Here is a 23,563-nt window from a genome sequence, read left to right as displayed (position 1 = left end):
TTAAATGATTTAAATCAGGTTCCCATTGGTTAAAAAAAAAAAAACAGTTTGAGGCAATTGTACTTTGTGAAGTAAACCTAACTCTTTGACAGACAAACCATTAAATAGCAGAATACACTTTGTTTTCACTTCATAAAACACCAAATACATTAAATTAGTTTCACTTCCCTGACACTTACAGAACAATTCAAAAACAAACAAAACAGGAACATTATTATATACAGAACTATAGAAAATGTACACAGCAAAAACAAATATTTTTTTTATCACACACTACAAAAATAAGTTATTGAAGGAGTTGGGGTGATAGAGGCCCATTGTTGAGTTTCACATCTCTGATACGTTGCCAGATGAATACACAAATATCACAAAGCTTGTGTGGTTAACCGTAACACTTCCTCATCTCATCGGTCATTCTGTCTGCTTTCAACATCGCAAGGACCAAAATAAAGCCTCAAAGACGTGTTCAGAAATGAGTCTGCCAAAGTGAACTTAAAATGTACAAATGGTGAGTGCAGATTACGAGCAGATAAACACACGATCTAACACGTCTGCGGCGCTGGAAGCTGAACGATGGGGCCGGGAGGACACAAAAAAGATCTTTATGATCAGAGAAAGAGTGCAGTTACCCACAGTGTCATCATCACCCGCTTTGGCCTGAAATCAAACAAGGATCAAAGTCATAGCCATGAAATAGTGAACGTTATAGTTACCTCGTCACATACCTACACAGCACACCACACGCTAGCTCACGGTTACACACACGTGCCTAGTCACTAGAGAGAAAACAAAGCTATTCAGTAGTTAAGCCACTTTTGGTACAATTGCAAAATAGAGAGATACTGTATATCAAACAGATTTTGTTATACCTTTTTTTTTTTTTTTTCTTTACAAGTCGTTACAAACAATGCAAAGATAATTGTCTTTATAAAATTCCAGGACTCTACCGTACATAGACACAGATTCTTGGAGTATAGAACACCACGTAAGACTACTTTTATGGTATGTGAAATGAACATCCCATTTGTGTGACTGGAGATTCAGAGAAACATCTTTGCCGGCTGAGTGCATCGTCGGCAATCACGCTTGCACTTGCAAAGGGAGCTTTGTGGTTAAAAAGCAAGAGGGATGCAACACAAACCACTTTGATTTGAAGCAAGAGTGTTGCTGTCCTAGATAGTCTGCAGCCGATCAAATTCATAAACATGCAAAACCAAGTAATCAACATAAAGCAGATATATGGACTTTAACCCTCTGAGACCCACGGGATTGTGGGTGATCCCGACCGACTTAACTTTCTTTCAGAGAGCTAGAGTGAAGCTACAGATATCATATGGAACAAGAAAACATAAGAAATTCATTGGTACCAACTCTGTAAATAACAGCCCAAAGTTGGGCTAAATTTTGGTGAGGAAAACTGGCATGGCCATTTTCAAAGGAGTGCCTTGACATCTCAAGATATGTGAATGAAAATAGGTTCCATGAGTACCCAAAAGTCTCCCCTTTACAGACATGACCACTTAATGATAATCACATGCAGTTTGGGGCAAGAAACATGCAGTTTTTTGCATGTAGTACAAATGTATTATTTTTGCCTATTCTGAAAATGGTGTATTTGAATATCTCTGCATACTGTGGTCTCTAAACAGTCTTGAATTACATAAATTGGGTATCACTGTAAAGCTGAGACTCTTGTGGATCCAATGAGCCCAGTTTTAGTCATGTGTGATGTTGTTAGTCCCCATAGCAGACATTTCATTGTAGTGAGACCATTTTAAACTTCAAAACCTCACTGTATAAAATGATCTGCGGTGACCTCTAGGATAATCACAGCCTCATGAAACTTTACAACCACAAACTAGAGACCTAGGGTATTCAGAGGATGGATGGCTTTCCTAGGTAGATTGACAACAAGGGGGTTTCTGAGCAGTTTCCAGAACAGAAGTGCTCCCCATCCAATCACCGGTGTTCTTCAAGGTCTTTTGTGTCTTAATGTGATATTTTGGAGGGATTATTGATCATTTCTTATCAATTTTTGAGTGGTAAAAAATGGTTAAATTTAGCAACAAATCTGTGTAACAAATGGTATCAACCCAAACATTGCTGCAACAACTTATGAGACATAAATGAGCATGGGGATGACCATCATATACTTCTATCATAATGTTCTAAGCCCTTATACACTTTCAAAATTTTGATTAATTAATCAATTAATTAATTCATGCTTATTTCTGATTTATGATTAGAACAACCTGACACACAGTGCTGAGCTGCATCTCAAAGTCAACTTCAGGTTCCCAGCTTTCAGATGATGTACATCACTTCCATGTGGCACCTACTGCTGACCTGCTATCTCCCCCTAAAGACCTCCTGTACCCCTCTAAAAAAGACAAAAATGGGCCTATCGTGGGTCTCAGAGGGTTAACACATTAACTTTCCAAGTGCAAGAAAATAAAGCTGTTTTGACCCTTTTGTTTTTTTTGTTCTTAAAGTAAATGAACTGCCGAGTCACATAAATGGGTGTTATTACTATTAATAATCCTGCCACTACACAGCTCATACAACAACACACAGTTAAATGCTGCCACAACCTGATTCCTGATTGGTCAGTGTTTCACATTAAGCACAGGTATATAAGCAAACACCTGCATTGAATCTCCACCGTCCTTCCACATTTCCTCATGTCCTCTTGCCTTCTTCTTGATGCATATCATTAGGAGACCAAGGCACTTGCCCTTCCGGTTTTCTTGAATATACTTTTGAGAGGAGCTCAAACAGACAGAAGACGACTTTATCTAAATTCAGCTCTGGTGTTCAATGACCGTTTCCCTGAAAATTCCTGCAAACTGAGATAAGGTCAGTGACTTTATCTCCTTTTCTCTATAGTACTTTTTTCCTTTTTTTTGGTAAATATCAATTACCTCATCCACCCTCTTTCTGTTAGATCCAGGAAGTACTGTGTGTAATGATGGAAACCAATTGGAATTGGAAAATGGAAGGACAGAGAAAGAATAGGTAAGAGAGATAGAGAGAGAGCTGGGCGTAGAAAGTGAAGAGACCGTAGAAAAAATACAGCTAACTAAATATAGCAATACCGAAAACGAACACGCGCCACAGAATTTCACAGAATTCCTGATATATAACAATTGACACACAGAGAATACACTTTGGACCTCATGTGAATGACAACACAGTACAAAACAGTAGAAATACAGTTACCACCATCGTGTAATATATATGTTTTCTATAGTACGTTTCTGAAAAAGTTCTTGGCTAGGGTCGAGCGAGATGGGACTTCTCTTCAGCCACTGAAATCAGCAGAAATCTGGTGTATTCTTTTGGAACTCAGGGACCAATCACTCTTTGTGTCGATATAATCCAATGACTTTTCTATAACTAACACATTAATACCGTCTTTTCTGTAATGCACGAATTTAAATGTTCTAAATGTGTGTCGGGATTATTACGCACTTACAGATATCTCGATCTACCATCAGTAAAACTCGACACTGAACACTTGACTGACGTAAATAGCAACTGAACGAATTTGCATGATTTTTCCGAAGTGTCCCCCCCCCCCTGGCCTGGAATAAAACTAATCTCTTTGATTTTTCCCGGCTTTCAGTGGCCGTAGGAACCCTGTGTATCTGTCCTGTGCTAAATGATCGTGCGCTGACCAAGGACTTGCATCTTTATAGTCTCAATAATCTTCTCAGCTCCCATCCTTTCTTTCACCTGCACTGATCTGAGACAGGAACACGCTGAGGCGATGTTATCAAGACTGCCCAGCTGTTTGACGTCAGTGCAGGTGGAGGAACAGTGGCGAGCAGAGAAGAATTACTCTGTTGCAGCGACATCCCCCCCCATCTATCTTTCCCTCCCTCAAGACCGCGCATCTGTTTTTGACTTCACTATTGTAATCACGCTCGTCGCCGTCGCCATCTTCCCCGGTATGAGTGGACCGATGACCGACGACGCCATCCCCCCCCCTCCTCCTCCCCCTCCGCCCCTCACCCCGACCCCGACAGCGGGGCTCCGTGCCACAGTCCTGGCGAAGGTCTGTAACGCCTCGTACTTAGACCTCAGAGCGTCCAGCTCGATGCGCATCGAAGCGTTCTCATTGGCCAGTTTGTCCACCTCCTGCTGCAGCTGGGTCTTCTGCTTCTCCAGCTCCTCCTTCTGGGTGACTCGCTTCACCCGGCAGCTGGCGGCGTAGCCCCGATTCTTCAGGGTGCGCCGCCGTTGCTTCAGTTGTATGATCTCATCTTTGGTGAGCCCTCTGAGGTGCTGGTTCAGCTCCCGCACTGACATGGTCACCAGCTCGTCGTCTGTGAGGCTGGTGCCATTCTCCCCCGGCTCACGCTTCACCTGGAGGAAGACGGGGAGTTAGACGGAGACAGGACAACGTATCAAATTACAGAGAATCCAGTGTAAAAGATGCACTCTCTTACCTTCAAGGCTTTATTTCCTTTGTTAGTCGTCGTCATGCCACAAGTGCCTTGCTCTTCTGAACAGACCTAGACGCAAGAGAGTACATAACATGAGCAGAGATACACCACAAAAGACAGCTGAAGTTCTGCGTAAAGCCAGTTAACAGAGCATTAGAAAAGACAATCACTGTGTTTGAGAACAATAACGCTTCCTTGAGATTAATAAAAACATACTAAGTGTGTGTCAATACCCACCAGGACCAGTGGAGACGCACCAAATTGAAATCTAGTGTTGGAGCACTGTTGTGTAAGCGTGTTACAGTATCATGCACCCGTGTCACATTGTATGAGTGAAAGTGATACACAACTTTTCTTAGAATTTCCCTGACTTCCTGTTTCCTGGTGGTTACACTGACAGTGCCCACTACCTTTTGTGTTGTTGAACTCTTATTGGTTGGCTTTAGGCCAATAGGAATGAAATGAGCGTCAAAAGAAGAGGAAGTGGTGAAATTTGTGGGAAGGACTCCAGGGGAAAACCAACTGTTAGAGCCCTAACACACACACACACACACACACACACACACACACACACACACACCTTTACTGTAGTGTAGCAGCAGAGAAGTAGAAAAACAAGACCTACACCTACTAGGGATACAAAAAAAAATGAAGGCAAGCCAGATAAAATGATGTATACACATTTGTACCGAAGGGGAAACAAGAGACAAAAGGATGGGGACAAAACAGTGTGAATCAGAAGTCAACAAAGAGGGAGCCTGGAAGTGCAAAAGATGAGATCAGTCCTTAGGGCGCACAGCTCCACAGATGAGCATCTCAATGGGATGCTTTGTGTGCTGCGTTGGTCTGGCTCTCATCTCTCAGACCTGTGTGTGTGTGTGTTCGATAAAGGGCGGCTATTGTTGCCGCTGCTGAGCGATCATCATGAGACCAGTCATGATGACTCAGCAGATTCCTGATCTCACTCTCTCACCCCTTCCTCCTCCCTCTCTCTCCTCTCCTGCCGCGCAAATTTCTGCTCTCCTCTGTCACTTTTTTATCCCCTCCCTCTCTGTTTTAACACCGCTTACAACCCTCTAACTCCTTTCCTAAAAGGTGAGGGTTTGCCCAAAATATAGCCGCAGGATGAGAAAAGCCTACTGGGCACGAGGGGGTTTAAGGAGAGGACGTGCTCGCATGTGATTGGCTGTCTAACGGACAGCGGAATGCGGCCGTCTTCAAAGCATAAAAAAAACACCTGCTTTTCAGCCAAACCTCCACACCTGATACTGCTGAATCAGAAGTTTAGTTAAACCAATTTGCTGATTAAAGACAGTCTTGCTGTACGCATTCATACTCTCTTGTGTATTTCACAGCAGGGTCACTTTAAAAAAAAAAAGTAAGAAGCAGATTTGGAAAGACAGTAAGTTATATTTCTTCAGTCATTCACAAGTTGGGTAATATAAAAAGCTTTTGGGAAGCGATGACATGAGGCAACGCGTCTGTTCTCCTTTCATTCTTATTTTTTTCTGTCAAAAGGTACGGCACCGAGCGTGGCGGTGAACCTCCCCCACAATGCACCTCTGTCTGTCTGTCTGTCTGTCTGTCTGTCTGTCTGTCTGTCTTTGAGGGTGCGTGAGTGTTTGTGCGAGCGCTGCTACAAATCCTGCAGTTATAAATAGCTGTAGATCAAATGAAAAAAACGTACGCTACAAGCACGTACAAGTAATCATGCATGCACACAACGCGAGTCAAATGCACGGCAAGTCAGAAAGTCAGTGAAATGATGAAGAGCACTGGAGACACTTTTCCTCACACAGGAGTTTTACTCTAATGGAGCTTCATTCAAAGCATTTGATTTCAAGCTCTCCTTAATGAGTTGGGGTCAGTCAATTAAAATGCTCTTTCATTTCACTGCGCTTCTTCTCAATAAACATCCCATCCTCATGTACCACTGCAGTCTTGCGTTTTGTTGGGATGCAGCCTCCCACAGCTGGAGGTGCATCAACGCACAATAGATGGATCAAAAGACATGAAGACTGAGGGTGGCTGTTGGGGGTGGGGGTGGAGAAGAGAGAGGGGTCGGGGGGGAGGAGGGAAAACAGAGGGGGCAACAAGGAGGCTGTTTTCCTGCCAGGCACTGGTTTATTTCCCCTGTGCCCAAACCCCAACCCCCCATAACCCCATCTACATACAAACAAAAAGCATGCCAGCAAGCGCATACACACACACACACACATACACATTCCCCTGCCGCCATGCCAGTGGGGCACAATAAAACACACACGTAAAACGCTCGGCTGCCAGTACACAAATGTGCAAATGTAGTTATGTTTAAAGTGCGAAACAATACTCGATATGTGCGGAAATTGAGCTTACTGTGCATGCATGGTTCAGAGGTTTTATTTGACAACACATAATTAAAATGTCTTAGATAAAAGCAACTCGCAAATGGAATTACTGCAGATGCACAAAAGGTACTTAGCATCTATAATATATCCATACCGATTCAGCTTCTTTGTAATCATTTCTGGTATCTGCAAATGTCTTAGGTTCAGATGGCTTACTTTTAATGCCCTTTGCAGTAATAATCATCACTGTCTGTGGCTTGTAAATTTGTTCAGTAAAAATGAAAAAAATTCTGGTTACAAAATGTGCCAGATTTGGCTATGAACAAAATTAAAAGTAACTGATGGATCTGAGTAACGCGATATTATGTTTTAACCTAAAATTCAACAGCTCGCTGGCGGACCCGGTCGCTATTCTGTCTTTCAGAGGTTGTAGCGGGCTCAGTTTTAAAGCTAGAGTGAAGCTACTGGCATCATATGAAATAAGGAAAAACCTACTAGAAAACCTAAGGAATCCATTGGTACCAACCATGTCAAATTCTTGAAAGTATACCAACATTTTTTCCAATTTACTGATCAGTCGTTTGGCTTATAAAATGTCCAAAAATTGTGAAAAATGTCAATCCCACCCACCCAGAGTCTAAAGTAGCATCCTCAAATTGCTTGTTTTAAGATATTATTATATTTAAAGGTTGTATTGATAACATTTTACTGTAGACGAATATTTAAAGAAAAACAATAATACATCCACAGAGCCTTTAGAAAGGTGCCAAATAAAAGTATGGCTTTTCCTGAAAAACATATTATGATTGTGAGTCAATCATTAAAAAATGTTGGCGGGTCCAAAATGAATGTCTTGTTTATCTCATTGTCTCACAATTGGTTCCCACTTCTAACAAGGCTTATGAGCCAATAGTAAAACAACGTTGGTATCACGTGGTATCTCTGGGTTGTCAGTTAGTGGGGGAAAAAAATCAGATAAATGGCTGAGATTGACGGTAAGTGCCTGGCAACGACTTGTTGTGAAGTAAATGCAATGGAACGGGGGAGGGAGAATTAGACATCTAGTGGCTGAATGTTGTCAGTGTTATCAATATTATCAATAGCACTTAAAATATTAAGTTTAATATAGGAGACTTAGAAAAATGGCATCTGTTTATATTTGAGGAGCTTGGACTACTTGATTTTTGGCAGTTTTTGCTTACAAAAAATATGACTTGTTATAGCTAGAGTAATGGTAGTAGTGTGCACTAGCAGAGCAGGACAGTATATTAAGTTTGGGACTATTTCATCAAGGTTAGACAACAAAAAACCTGACCTACACCACACAGCATAAAACTGCAGTAAACAAGTTTGTGTGTGTGTGTGTTGTCTGAGAGCTCAGGCCATGCGTAAGTCACCCAGGTTAGGGATCAACTGCTGAGCAAAGGCATCGCCATTCATCTTGGGCGTACACACAGACACACACACACACACACACACACACACAAATACAAAGTGCCAGAGGTGTCCTTCCCATAATGCTTGCGGGGTGGTCGCTGCGGTGTGGTCAATGCCACAGCCACGGTTGCTACAACAGACAGCTTTTTTGCTGTGGCAGGCTGTATTTTTATGGAGCAACCGAAAGAACGCTGACAACTCAAGAGCAGAGCTGCTTACGGTTACAGTGGAGAGACAACACACACACACACACACACACACACACACACATAGAGGAGAGGATGGGACGGGACATGGGGACAGGGATGGAAGAAGAGGTGAGAAGCGGCGCAGATGAGTAAAATACGGCTAGAAGAGAAGAAAAGATAAGAGAAAAGAGGGCGAGGAGTTGGTCGGATAGCAAGGTGAAGACAGACTAGGTAAGAAAGGAGGAGGTGGGGAGGGTGGGGGGTGTGTGTGAAGGAGGACTGAAAGAATGCTGACGTCTCCAGAGCTGATTAGCGTTACAGCGGAGACATCACACCCACAGCCGAGAAAAATGCTGAGTATGGAGGGAGGACGGGGTGGGGAGGGGGTGCAAATGACAAGGGAGAAAGAAGAGAAGAAAAAGAGAGAGGCAAGTGAGTAGGGAGGAGGAGGAGGAGGAGGTGGAGGAAGAGGAGGGGGACAGAGGTGGGGATTGAGGGAGGAACGCCAATGAGGAGGAACAGGACGGGGGGGAGCGGAGAAGGAGGAAGAAGAGGGGGTGGGAAAGCGTTTGGGTGAAAATGCATCCTCAACACATTTGTAAGAGCTTAGCTGTTGGGTACGGAGGAGGGGGGGGGGGGGGTGAGAGAGAGAGAGAGAGAGAGGAGCAGGGAGGGATGGATGGAGGGGGATTGGGGTCGGAAAAAAAAAACCTTGGACTCAGCAACGACCACGACTAAAACCTCCAATTAGAAAAGTTCTGTAGCTGATCCAGTGCAATGAAACTACTGCTGACCACCCCCCCCCCTAACCTTCTGCTCTCTGCCTCACACACACACACACACACACACACACAAACACACAAACACACACACACACACGCTGTCTTCTTGACAAATCAAGTCCTGGAGAAAGGATGAAAACGAGAGTAATAGCGTGGCAGAAGGTGAACACAGCGATCGCGGTGTTTTTATAAAGAGAGATTAAAGAGCACAAGAAACTGCACAAGACATAAAGCACGACTCCTTTCTCTTCACGCAGCGCAGACGAACAGGATGATGAACTCTGTGTGTGTGTGTTGGTGGTGTGTGTGTGTGTGTGTGTGCGTCTGGCTTCAGACAGAGCTCTAATTAATCTTGTTTGAGAGAACCTTTTTGCTCCGTGTAGCCACTACCACCACACAGAGAGGAATTTCTTAGAAAGAGACTTCCTACTTAAAGCTGGTGGCATGCTGCACACACACACACACACACACACACACACACACACAGAGGAAAATAAATAGCCAGATTAGACGCTTCAAAAACGTCCCGGGGCCTGGTGCTGTGTGTGTGTGTGGGTGTACGCGAGCATAAACAAGCCACAGCGTACAGAGAATGATCAAGAATAGACTGCGAGAGTCACAAGTCGGTTGTGATGCAGTGGCAAGTCTGTCTTTATTGAATAATCCCAACATAACAACTGCTTTAACTGCGCCTCCTCCCTCAGGCAACTCTCTGAGCAATAACGGAGAACACAAAAGGATGGTGAGGCAGCGAAGACACGGAGAGGACATGATGGAAAGACACAAAGAGAGCAAGATGCGGGGAGCGCGAATTTAAACCTCAGGGTGCCGCAAAACTGGGCTCCTGGCTGCAGTCCACCTTGGCTTTGTTTTAAAAAAAAAAAAAAAGAGGGAGCAGTTCTCATTGATCTAGTGTGGGCCGAGGGTGTTGAGGGTGTTGAGGGAGTTGGTAAATAATTAACGACGAGCACTGTGTGGAGGCTAATAGAGAATTAGGAATCAGATGGGCGATAATGGCAACCTGTGTATAGAGAGGGGGCAGGCTCACAGCGGAGATACGGGGCCATGGAGAGAGACGAGGGGAGGAGGAAAGACACCCCAGTTTGAGCCGTGTGCGTGGTGAAGGCGCAGGAGGCTATTAACTGGGAGGTATGCAGAGCGTGAAATAAGCATGATAACACAGACAGAGAGGGGAGCACAGGAGATGAAGAAAACACAAGGAAAAGGATTGCAAAGGAGCAAGAAGAGCCTGGCCCCTCATATGCATATTATAATATATGGAGGGAGAAGAGCGATCACTTTCACACTTTTCTGAGAGTTCAAAAAGGCTTTTGTGTGTGTGTGTGTGTGTGTGTGTGTGTGTGTGTGCGCTGGTTAAGTGTACGCGAGACAGTGTTTGTGTAAGTGTGTTATTAAAGGCGAGAAAAAGTCCTGGCGTCGACACGTTTTTCCCATTCCAGGTAGTAAGTCGGAGTGTGATGACAAATTTCCCAACACAAGCAAAAAAAAACTGCACTGTCAGGCAATTGAGCTCTGGCTCCTTTTTTTTCTTCCATAAGTGCTTTTTTTTGTAAGAGGAGAGAAAGCATGTAGCGTAGGTTAAGTTGGTTCTCTCTTTGTGTGTATCTGTGTGTGAATAACAAACAGAGGGCTGTGGGGGAAGACAGCGATAAGTTAAACGACATGTTAACGTTTATTTCCCCCGGACACTGTAGCTATACATCCCCGGTCAGCACTAACTAACTCGAGAGAAGGTTTCGGTGCAGCAGCAGTAAAGTAAACACGGTGCGACTCTGTGAGGATGCATGCATCACTGTCAGTCACATGAATGAGGAAATATCAGAAAGGAACAAGAGGAGATGTGTTTGTAGCTCATGGAGGTGTCACTTTTTCCAGACATTCTTGGTGACCATTTTAAGGTTTTACATTTGTTGCCACTTTAAGATGGTATGACAGGCATTATGGCTCACAAAAATACACACACACACACACACACACACACACACACACACACACACACACTCACAGGACCATAGTATGAGGTATGGGCACATCCTACTTCACAATCAGACAATCGTAACAATGTCTCTTTTCCTTCATACAGTTAGTTTGTTTTTCTTTCCATATCTTGCCAAACCTTATATAAAAGAAAGGCTACAAACTTAAAGTTTATCCTGATAAAAGACTTTTGTGTTTGTGCATCATCCAGATTTCTGTTTTGAATCTCACTTAACATATTGCGAGGTTTCAAGTACAAGTTTTTGTCTTTGCTTTGTCAGCTTTAGAGCTGGAAGGATAGGTTGATTAATAGATTAGTCAATCAACAGACAACAACAACAATTTTGGTGTCTGATTAATCTTTAAGTTATTCTTTAAGAAAACAGGACAATGCTTTCCTGGTTCTAGCTTCTTCCATGTGAATATTTTCAGGTTTTCTCAGTCTCCTATGATCGTAAATTGAATATCTTTCAGTTCTGAACTGCTGGTTGGAAAAAAACAAGACATTTGAAGATCATCTTGTGATTAATATTTTTGTGTTTTTTTCTGGCATTTCATAGACTAAGCGGCTAATCGGTTCAATCAAAGGGGCTTCTTAGATATTTTAGTTCTCAATACGACAAAAATGAAAAAGAATCAGCATCCAGAGAAGATCAACATGCATGACCCTAATCAAGTCAATACCCCATCCAATGAGTGACATTGACTTTCAGGGTGATTTAGAGGTGTTTTAAAGATGTTCCCATTTTGTTTCAGCACAGCTCTGATGTGAAGTTTCCAAACTGGGCTCCGATGTGAAATTAGAAGTCGGTGGAGAACTGTTGTTGCATGGAAATAATTTTATGCCACAGCGGTGAAGGCAAATAGCTGGTGCCACATTTGAGACACACATATCTTTGTTCCCTCTCTTTGCTCCTTGGCATTGATCCACACTGTGTGTGTGTGCTTTTTTATTTAAAAGGTTCAGAAATTCATACCACAATTCTGGGATCGTCACACTGCAGTTAAAAAATGCGGCAATTTGGCGCATAGAGATGATGCAACTGGTAGACAACCGCTGGTACGGATACTCCTGTTACTAGGGCCTTGCATCTTCACAGCTATACATTCTCAAAATCTCAACACCGCATGCAAAACAAAAATCATTGGTCTGGTATGGAGTGTGTGTGTGTGTGTGTCTATTTGTGTATTTGTGAGAACGACAAGTTTCTTTTAACTGTAGCCCGCTCAAAAAGCTCCAAAATAAACCCAAAGGTCCTCGGAGGGAAAACATGAGAAGTTGACTCAAAGAGTGCTGATCACAGAGTGATTATTGATACAGAAAAGCGGCTTTGCAATATTGGTGTTTTAACACATTTCAGGACAGAAGGTTGGATCAGTAATTTGAGCCACTTAAGCTGAACTTAAACATGTTTTTCATTTCTTAATCCTTTTGACTCCCTGTGCGTGTTGCAATGGGATTTATCTTGGTTTCGTGCACTGTTTCGGTTCTCAGTGAGGTTATGTAAATAAGGAGTCAAGACACTTGTGGAGGGAGGGTACATTTAACACACACACACACACACAAAGTCAAAATAACACAAGGACATACAGCACACTCACACGGAAGCAGGAAAAACAGTGGAGCACAGCAATGATTATGCACCAGATCTGCTTACACCATATTTCATCATTACTGTGGAGAAAAAACACTCAACTATTGATCTGCCCCACTGCTTCCTTTTCTCTCTGCCTCTCTCTCCCTCACCCACTCTCCCATTCCGTCTTTTATTCCTGCTTTTACTTATCTCTCTTTTTACTTCTCACCCACTCATAGAAATTTGCAAACATAACAAGACTTTTCTGAAATGGATCCCAGTAGTAAACAAGATCATAAACATGCAGGCACTGCTCAGAAATTATCTCCACAAACACCAAACTCTCTCACGCACGCATACGCAAACACACACACACACACACACACACACACACACACACACACACACACACACACACACACACACACACACAAGAGGTGGACACAATATTGTGAACACCTGTGCAATCTAATGCAATCCAGTACTGTAGCCCTGCAATAAAGGCGGCCTTTGTAAAGTTTCTTCTTTAAAGGGATAGTAGGGTGTTTTGAAGTGGGGTTGTATGAGGTACTTATCCATAGTTAGTGTATTACCTACAATAGATGGCGGTCGGCATGCCTCTAGTTTGGAGAAGCCGACTGGAGTTACCGCAGAGAAGCAAAGCAATGTACTGCTGTGGAGGGGCAGGGAGCAAAACGTATTTTAGCCACCTAAAAAATGTTTTTATATCAGTTTAAGTGCACGCTATATTTAGAATATTTTTACCAGTTTACCTTGCGTGGGACAGCTACACAGTCTACGTTTCCAACAGGGAACTGAAGTCGTTATCTATGCCGTCGCCAAAGCAACCAGACTCCATTGACAAAACCTCTAATTTTACCTCGCAGACCACAGGAAGTGCTGGGTTACCGCAGCCTCGATCGGTTAGTTTGTTTGTGCTATTATGTGACTTTGGTTAGTTTGGATTCACCAAAGTCACATAATAACACAAACAAACTAACCGATCGAGGCAGCAGTAGACCAGCAACTCCCGTGTTCTGTGAGGTAAAAAATTGTTTTTTTCCAATGGAGTCTGGTGGCTTTGGTGAGAGCATAGATGGATACAATGGCTTCAGTGATTAAACATTATTTTCTCAATAATGGATTGTCATATAATCTTGTCTGACCAACCGTCTAAAACCCAAAGATATTCAGTTTACTATCATAAGAGAGTATAAACATCAAATACTCACATTTGTGAAGCTGGAACCAGTCATTTTTTAGCATTTTTTGCTAAAAGAAAAAAGAAGACTCAAACAATGGTTGGCGATTAATTCTCTAATTGATTAATTAACTAATTGTTTCAGCTCTCAACATGAGTGCATCTCATGGGATAAAAAGCTCAGAAGTTCCTTCCTTCCTTCCTCACGCACCTAGAGGAGGTTTTACACAGTGTTACATCAACTTGACCTCTGTACATGCAGGGAATCAAACAAGTTTGTATGGGCACTCACACACACACACACACACTACTCTGATGTGGTAAAACGGCGAGGTTACACTCATTGCTTAGGACTTCCTCCTGAACAGAGAAGCTCAGACATTGTTAAAGGATGGAAAGGAATCAACTGCCAAGTGCAAAATGTTGTAATGGCCAACTGATAGTAAAATCTCTACCCATTGCTACATCTTCTTTCTACACCTTGCAAGTACAGGAACACACACACACACACACACACACAGTTTTTAACCTTGGTGCTTACTGTGCTCTCTCTCACACACACAGCCCCTACAGCAACTAGATCTTAGCATCTTATAGGTGTTTTATATCTCCTGCTCTCTCTCTCTCTCTCTCACACACACACACACACACACACGGCAAGGCAAAGAAACTAGCTGTGGTAAGTAACAAGTGAAAACGCCATCTGTCAAGCGAGAGCGCATTTGCTTCGCCTCAGCATTTTCAGGGGAATGCCTTGAAGACAAAAAGGTCCTTGTTCTCAATCTCTCCGCAAATCCCATCTCTCATTCTTCCTCCCTCTTCCTTCATCCCCCTTGCTCCGCGCGCCTTGCCGCTTCGCCACCATCAGCAAAGTTGCACACATAAGCATTGGTCAGCGTTCAATTACCGTGAACACCAGGGAAGGATGGGGAAAGTACTTGACAGAGAAATGCACTTCAAGCACTGATTAAATACTGATACCAAGTATAAAAAAAAGTTTAGCCCCTTGGTTGTGTGTGTGTGCGTACACGCAATGAGAAAAGGAAATGGGGGAAATGTGTGTGTGTGTGTGTGTGAGGAAGACAGTAAGGGGGGTGGCTCTTCTCTCCAATACTGATACAACTGTTTCATCATTATGACCCTCTATTACAGTACTTGCCAACTTGCTTACTACATACTTTTGATACACTCCGCAGAGTGCTGACTCTAACTAAAGCTGCTGATATGGAGTCATTAGGGGGTGAAGTTTCTGTTTTTCTTGAGCCCACAGAGCTTTCCTATTACTCTTCAGTGTTTAAGAGTTGCGATGCTCATATGGTTGCTATACGAGGCAGCAGATAATGGCCCATCTACCAGAGATCAATCAGAGGATATTCGGTTGCAACGCATTAAGAGTTCATTGAGGTGCTTTCTGTTTTTAGCACACAAGTGTGGTTTCATGAGCAGTCAACATTAACTTCAAGGAGAGGAAAACATGCCCATTCTCAAAATTGTGTGTGGTGCTGGGAGTAGATCCCCTCCAATATGTACTTTTTCAAAAAAATGACTTGCTCCCGCACACACTTTTCTCTGCTTTATTAGTCAACGTTTCAGTCAGCAAGGACCTTCATCAGGACATTAATTAGTCAACATTAACTGACATGGGAATGCCTCCTCTCCAACTTTGTTTTTGTCAAAATATATTTAATATTTACACACATAATGCTCATTTTTTTATTTGTAGACTTTCAGACTGCTGGATATCATAAAGGTATAGGGGTTGACTGCTTGTGAGTGTAGAAATGCTTTTATTCAAGAACTAAAACTAAATAAAATAAATAAAATAAATAAAATAAATAAAATAAATAAAAATAAAATAAATAATTTACAGCATTATATTTTTCATGTGCACATTCTTCCCCTCTGCCTTTAATTGACTGAAAATGTATTTGAGTCAACCAAACCTCACTGAAAAAATGAACAATTGTATCATGTTTAAACACACACACACCCAGCAGCCCACACCAGCTCTATAATGATCTCATAATAATGATCCCATGACCGCGTCACCATCCACTACATGACCCCCCCTCCCCTCTCAATATAAACCCAGCTCTTCCTTCCCTCGCGCCAGACCTTTGTCCGCCCGCCTGCTGCCGGTTGCCATGTTGCCATGGCTCCCTCATGCCTCCGCTCTGCTCGCGCAAACCGTTGAGAAATAACAACGTTGTGATGAATCAGCATCTCTGCCGCGAGGAGCCCAGCCAACCGGCGTACAACCGGGAAACAGACCGTTTCTCTCCGGTTAAAACCGACAACATAAGTCACTTAAACACAACAAATGCACCCCGTTATGTTAATAGACACACGAACCAGGAGGCCTGTCGGTAGAACAGCGTCTGACACACAAAGCAAATGTCATAAACAGGAGCAGAGTCACCGCTAACGGCTGTAACGTTCACTAACGGCTGTAACGTTCAGTAACGGCTGTAACGGTCACTCTCTAGCTAGCCGCTGGACGGTTGACAGTTATAAATACACCACTACGGTAGTTTATTGTTGTCGCCGGCTGTTATTCGGTACACATTTCACTTCTGTCACACCGCCAACTCAGCACGCAAAGCAAGCAGCGAGTTGGTTGCCTCAAGAGTCCGTTAAACCGCCCGCTATACAAACAAAAATGCCGGCACACTAACTAGCTAACAGACACACGAGTCTCACCTGTGAAGAAGCAACAGACGAGTCCGTTAGTGAAGCGACAGCGGGACGCTTCTGGTGTTCGCCGCTGCCGCTGCTGCCGCTTCAGCACCCCGAACAGAGGACAGTCAGTCGGAGCAGCTAACGTCGAGGTTGTGTGTTGTTTTAGAGGGTTTCCGCTCTCCTAAGTTGTTACTCTACGTACCCTAGCTCTCCTTACTGTCACCTTTCTAATTATTTAGCCATTTAGTAGCCACAAATCGAGGGAATCCCCGGCCATACCCGCGGCACCGACTCGCCGCTCGGTCTCTTAATTCCGACACATGGCTTCTTCTTCTGCAGCCTGACAGCCGCACGGCACGCAGCGAACACCCTCTTTGTCTACTGTGTTATTATGAAATCACCGCTCGGTCGGTCGGCCGGTCGGCGTGTGGCTGTTCGCTGGAGCCGACCGGGTCTCTCGGTACAGCATGTGCAGGGTCTGGATGACGACCGGGATCGTGATGATTCAGCACTAACACCGGGACTGCTGCTGCCCTTTAAACGGCGGCGGTGTTGCGGTGAGTTCGGCTGTGAGTTCGGACAGTGAAGCGGCAGCGGCGACACAAGCGGCAAACACAAGCGCCGGCGATATAACGGCGGCATGGCAGCGGCTGTGCACACTCAGCAAAACAACACCTCTTTATTCAGCACTTTTTTTAAGGAATTTCAGATTATTTGACGAAAGCTGACTCACCAGAAGTCAAACCGGCGCCTTTCCGCCCACCGCACCGCTCCGAGGTTGAGGGTTCGCCGATGTTCGGTGGATCCGGTGTGGAGAGAGACAGCTGGAGAAATGTTGTTTCCTTCTCGCAGGTCTACATATATCCACTCCTTCCTTCCTCGCTTGTTTTAGTCTATGGTCGGAGGCGCCAGACGTCAAATGATGTTTGGATCACATGGTTTCATTCATGAAGGATCTACACAACCCGCATTTAAAGAGACATGAGACACACTACTACTGCGTGATGATGGAAAGAGTGACACCACACAGCCACACCTCTCTGTGCATATGTCTAAACTTAGAGACAACATCTGAAGGGGCCATGCAGGCTGCTGACTGGCTCCAACAATACAGTGATGGAATTATTAAGAAAACATCTGATGGTGTCTTTCTTTTTTTTTTTTTTAAACAATATTTGTATTGAATTTTACATATAGACATATATACATACACTGTTATGAATTTCCCAGTCAAATAACAGTAAAGAACTGGCAGCAGGGTTGCCTTTATGTTACTGTAAAATTAACATTATTATACTGTCGCTGAAATGTACAGCTTTGTACTGTTAATGAAAAATACAGTTTGAACTTTGTTTTGTATTAATTTCACAGTATTTTACAGTTAATTTACTGTTTAAAGATACATTATGTAGCTGTTTTTCCATCGTTCTTTTACATTATCTTACTGATTTGTTTTAATGCACTATTTAGGTTTTATTTTTTTTACATAAATATTAATAAACATTATTTTTTGCCTAGATGAATAGACTTAGCAGGTTACAGACATAGGAATAATCACACTAAATACAATTAAAGGCACTTGTTAGGAAAAAGGCTATAATAGACTTGTTGACACTTTTCCCAAAAATGTGTGTCTCTAGCTGGCTACAAGCACAGAAAGCAAACCATAACAACATGTGAGTGAAGAACAGAGCTAATTCACTGATTTTACAATCATGTACAATGTACAAGCCTCACATGTGCAGATCAGGTCCCAGAATTAAAAATACTGCATGAAACTGGTACTGATGATACTTTAGACAGTAAAGTGCTGTTTTTTAGGAATGCATTATAGTTCAGTTAAAAAACGGCCTGTGAGCGTAATTTAACAGGTTTTCTTTTGTATTAACAGTAAAGCACTGTTTTTAGCAAAAACAGGTTAATACTGTTGAAATCCTGCTGTAAATTAACAGCAATTGTTTACAGTGATATACACATACAGACAGACTAACAATATTAATAATTAAATTATACAATGAAATGTTTAGTTAGAATTTCAAAGAAAGAGAGACATGCCATTTCATGTATTTCACTTATCTAACAAAGAAAACAGATAAAATAAAAGATAAGACAAAATAAATAAAGACCTCAAAGAAGAAGAACAAAAAAAAACACAACACACAACAATTTCAACAACAGCACTCAGCAACACACAGCAGTTTCAATTTGACTGTGCCCCGTGACGTCCAAGAAACTGATGGTGTCATTCTTATTGATTAGGCCAGAAGTTTTTAATCTGTTTTCAGCCAAGGACCCCTTACAAGATAGAGAATACTGTAATAATAATAATAATAATAATAATCTTTATTTGTATAGCACTCAACATAGTTTCAAAGTGCTTGCACAGATACAATGAAATACAGACAAAATGAAAACAACAATAAAAGAACAAAACATAAAGACCAAATAATGAGAAAACTAAAAACCCGTAACCAGTGGTATCAAAACAATAAGTTACTACACATAAGCCAAAAGAGGACAATATAAGATGTAGGAAAAGGTGCACCAAGCTGTTGCCTTACGGAGTTAAAAAAGCCTTTTTATAAAAATGTTTTTTTAAAAGAGATTTAAAATTGGTAGTAGAGCTAGTATACCCCTTCATCTATATCCCTGGAATAATTTCACACAGTCTATTTTTTACATTTCCATCTTCTTAGTTATGTGAAAGAACAAAACAAGAGAAATATATTAGAAATTAGACATGTATTAAACATATTTGCAGATTCTAAGAGTTATAGATTTGTTAGATTAGAACTTAATCTATGAATGATTATATTGTAGAGGTATAGCTGAAGTAGGTAGAATTGGAGGGGAAAAAAAGTTATTTTTATAAAACGGTCACTATATCCTGACAGTAGTGCATGAGACAGGTAATCTGAAAAAAATCATGTTCCTCTGTGTCCTCCGGTGCTCCTAACGGCATCTGCAAGATTTCACAGACCTGAGGAAAATAACCAATCAGAGCTGATCTGGATTCCGCCGTCCAGCTGCCGTCTCCGAGCAGCTGTCAATCACTCGCAAACTCCGATCAAAAGTCAAACTAGGCAGCGCTGATCAAATATGAATCAATGTTCTGTTACTGTAATGCCTATTTCTCACCTCAGATGTTTTCAGAAACATCTTGTAGTGTACTGTTTAGCTGTAAATTTAGAAAGTTTGTGACCCGGCAGCCATGTTGAGATCGGTTGAGGAAATACCAAGCACCGCCCACCAGCCGGAGCACAGCCAATAGGAACGCTCTCTCTCTCTGAAATGACCTGTGATTGGTCAAAGTCTTCCGTCATGGGCTAGATATTTTTTAAAGCCTGAAAACAGAGCCATGAGGAGGTGCAGAAGTCTAGTTTTCTCTCAGAACACTTGAATTACAATATGCTGAAAGGTTATTATGTAATGTTTGCCCAATGATGCCAAAGATATTCTGCCTACTGCAGGTCGTTGGACTATTAAGCCTTTTGTAAAAAATATATATATATATATATATATAAAATCATATTATGTGATTTAAATTAACGAATCTGAAAACTTTTCACAAACCACACTTTGAGAATCACTGGATTCGGCTACCATCAGCTTCAGGAAATGTATCAATTTTGTAAGTTAAATGTGACACCAGAATTGAAAATAATTTGTGCCGCATTTTTCCACATTTGACTTACCAAGCTGCTAGGTTATGATTTATTATTTTAATAATAAATATCAATTCAGTAAATGTATATCTATGTATTAATTTGTTACATTTTGTTTTACAAAGTTAAGAAAGTAATGTTTAAGTCAAGCCCGATGTTGCCTTACACATAAAAGAATGATCCCAGTCTCTTCCACACAGTGAGGCATACAGCTTATTGATTAAACGATGGTGTTGGATCGTACTCGGTATCGGATGATACCCAAAGCCCAGGTAATGCTATTGGTATCGGGACTGAAAAAGTTGCATCGGTACATCCCTAGAAAAAACAGAAACCAACATTTAAAATACATGTGCATACGTGGAGATAGGCTACTGTAACACACACAGCCAGCCAACCCCTAAACATTTATCAACATGTAGATTCATATCACTGCTGTACTTCCTCTCAAAAAAGGACATGATATGGCAGTATCAACAATGACGAGGTCCTGATTCAGCTTCCAGAGAACACATTTTTCACTTGCACAAAACTGTAGATGTTTACCATTTTTCTTTAGAATATCTTTTTTTCTTTTTGTTCTTCAGAAAAATGGTAAACAAGAACTTGAACTGAAACAAGAACTTGCATTTAGAGTTGGCACTGGGGGATCAGAATATTTTTTTGAAAGGTTTCATACAGATGTTTTTTTTTATCGGAGTAATGTTGTCGTTTTGTCTGGGTGGCTACTTGACATCTTTAAAATCCCACTTTTCCAATCAGTTTTAGTTCAGGAGCTAACTGAAAGCCATAAATAACTGATCATACATCATGCACTATCCATCCATCCTCAATTACAGTACAATGTAAAAACAAAACTATTAGGACCAATGTACAGTAGTTTATCAATACTCCATTTCCATTTCTGAGGAACTAATGACTTTCAAGACAAGACAAGAGAGCACTCAACCAATATTAGCAGCCTATTTCTGGATAATGCCACTCAGTTTATGAAAAATAGCCGGTATTACATATTCAACGACTCATATCTCCACTCAGGCGTTCACAGGCCTTTAAGAAATCAAAGTAAATCTCCGCCAGAATGCTGAAAATGAAGATACATTTGTAAATAGTACTTCAATTCTGCGAAGAAATTACTAATATTTAGACAAATGTAATCATACAGCTTGTTAAGTCATAGTAAGGTGAGGTTAAGAATTGTGTTTTCAGGATCTATTAGCATTTTTTCATTCAAAGGAGCTCCAGATGCTTCATCAGCAAAGGCTGGATAAGAGAGCATGATGTGTTTCTTATTATTTCATGCCTACAGTACTGATGAATGCAAGCTCTTGAGGAGAGGCAGCATCCTGCATATTGTGGAAATACACCAGTATAAATGCCCATTATACTTGTGGCACGTAAGCAGCAGTGACAAGTAACTAAGTACATTTACTCAAGTATTTGTACTTTACTTGAGTATTTCCATTTTCTGCCATTTTACACTTCTAAGGCAAGTCTTGTACTTTTTACTCCACTACATTTATCTCTCAGCTTTAGTGACTAGTTGCTGTGGAGATTCAGATTATTAATACAGAATATCAACAGAATGTACAGTATTACACTGCTCAAAAAAACTAAAGGAACACTTAAATCACACATCAGATCTTGATGAACGAATTATTCAAGTTGAAAATCCTTACTGAGAACAAAATGACGTAACAACGGTCGATGGAAACCGAAATCATCAATCCATTGAGGGCTGGATCCAAAATCACAGCGAAATCAAAGAAAAATAATTGAAATCACAGTCTGTATATGTAAATTTCATCACGGCACCTCATAATGTGACTCAGTAGTGTGTACAGCCCCCGCGTGCCTTTATGCACTCCCGAAAACGTCTGGGCATGCCCCTGATGAGTCGGCGGATGGTGTCCTGGGGGATCTCCTTCCAGACCTGGATCAGGGCATCAGTGAGCTCCTGGACAGTCTGTGGCAGTACTTGGCACCGTCAGATGCACCGATACATAATGTCCCATAGGTGCTCAATTGGATTTAGATCAGGGGAATGTGAGGGCCAGTATGGCATCGATGCCTTCATTATCCAGGAACTGCCTACACACTCTGGCCTCATGAGGCCGGGCATGGTCCTGCACCAGGAGGAACCCGGGTCCCACTGCACCAGCGTAAGGTCTGACAATCGCTCTGAGGATTTCATCCCGGTACCTAACAGCAGTCAGCGTACCGTTGGCTATGACATGGAGGTCTGTGCGACATTCCAAAGATGTAGCTGTGAGCACAGGTCCCACTAGAGGACGTCGGGCCCTCATGCCACCCTCATGGTGTGCATGTTTCTGACAGTTTGGTCAGAAAAATGCACACCAGTAGCCTCCTGGAGGTCTTTTGTAGGGCTCTGGCAGTGCTCCTCCTGTTCCTCCTTGCACAAAGGAGCAGATACCGGTCCTGCTGCTGGGTTGATGCTCTTCTACAGCCCTGTCCAGCCCTCCTTGTGTAACGGCCGGTCTCCTGGTATCTCCTCCGTGCTCTTGAGACGGTGCTGGGAGACACAACCTGCTTGTGACCGCACCTATGTATGTGCCATCCTGGAGGAGCTGGACTACCTGTGCAACGTCTTTGGGCTGCAGGTACCGCCTCATAGAGAAGAATCTGTCAGGAAGGATAAGGAGAGAGCAATTGTCTGTGGCCACCACATGCAAAACCATTCCCTTTTTGGGGGTTGTCTTGCTGTTGCCTCTCCATTGCACCTGTTGTCACTTTCATTTGCACCAAAGCAGGTGAAAGTGATTCACAATCACCTGTGCTTCCTAAATGGACAGATTGATATCCCTGAAGTTTAACTGACTTTGTGTTATACTGTGATGATTAAGTGTTCCCTTCATTTTTTTGAGCAGTGTATATCTCGTCTGGCCTGGGAGCACCTCGAGGTCCCCCTGGAAGAGCTGGAAATCGTTGCTGGGAAGAGGGATATCTGGAATTCCCTGCTTAGCCTGCTGCCCCCGCGACCCAGCCCCGGATAAGCGGAAGAAAATGGATGGATGGATGGATGGATGGTTAATGCATCAGTAAATATAATAATCCAACAATAGAACATAATCAATGATAAAGGAACACTCTGAAAGAGGCCATTCTGTATATGTACAACTTGTATTTCTGCCATGAGGACAGACACCCTTACACACCTCTGTGCATGTCTGACTCCCAGATAAGCATGAGTGGACCAAAGCCGTGTGTCCCCAGGAATCCTCCGCACATTGCAACGTT

At 42.4% G+C, this 23,563-nt stretch overlaps 1 protein-coding gene across 5 annotated transcripts; it reads right to left on the bottom strand.

The window, feature by feature from the left end:
- Positions 1-2,523: 2,523 nt before the first annotated feature.
- On the bottom strand, positions 2,524-17,634 carry LOC119485785 (transcription factor MafG-like). Of its 5 annotated transcripts, none has more exons than XM_037765542.1 (4): positions 16,662-17,634; positions 13,993-14,032; positions 4,452-4,517; positions 2,524-4,368 (listed from the first exon to the last, which is right to left on the bottom strand). In XM_037765542.1, the coding sequence occupies exons 2-4, from the start codon at positions 14,014-14,016 to the stop codon at positions 3,883-3,885; spliced, it is 576 nt and encodes a 191-aa protein (XP_037621470.1). In that variant the 5' UTR covers positions 14,017-14,032; positions 16,662-17,634; the 3' UTR covers positions 2,524-3,882. The 5 variants fall into 5 exon arrangements, with proteins under 5 accessions (XP_037621470.1, XP_037621472.1, XP_037621473.1 ...); XM_037765544.1 differs by having other exon boundaries at positions 17,374-17,634; XM_037765545.1 differs by lacking the exon at positions 13,993-14,032.
- Positions 17,635-23,563: the final 5,929 nt, after the last annotated feature.

This window comes from Sebastes umbrosus, chromosome 3, assembly GCF_015220745.1.
Source record: "Sebastes umbrosus isolate fSebUmb1 chromosome 3, fSebUmb1.pri, whole genome shotgun sequence".
Classification (NCBI taxonomy): domain Eukaryota; kingdom Metazoa; phylum Chordata; class Actinopteri; order Perciformes; family Sebastidae; genus Sebastes; species Sebastes umbrosus.
The sequence above is the reverse complement of the archived record's forward strand: the minus strand, read 5'-3'. Positions and strand labels throughout refer to the sequence as shown.

Excerpts from the sequence above, each read along its gene's own strand:
- LOC119485785 (XM_037765542.1), bottom strand. The coding sequence starts at position 14,016 with ATGACTGGTTCCAGCTTCACAAAT. Across the intron at positions 4,518-13,992 it reads CTGGTTCCAGCTTCACAAAT|GTCTGTTCAGAAGAGCAAGG; the intron begins GTGAGTATTTGA and ends TCTTGCGTCTAG. Across the intron at positions 4,369-4,451 it reads AAGGAAATAAAGCCTTGAAG|GTGAAGCGTGAGCCGGGGGA; the intron begins GTAAGAGAGTGC and ends GTCTTCCTCCAG.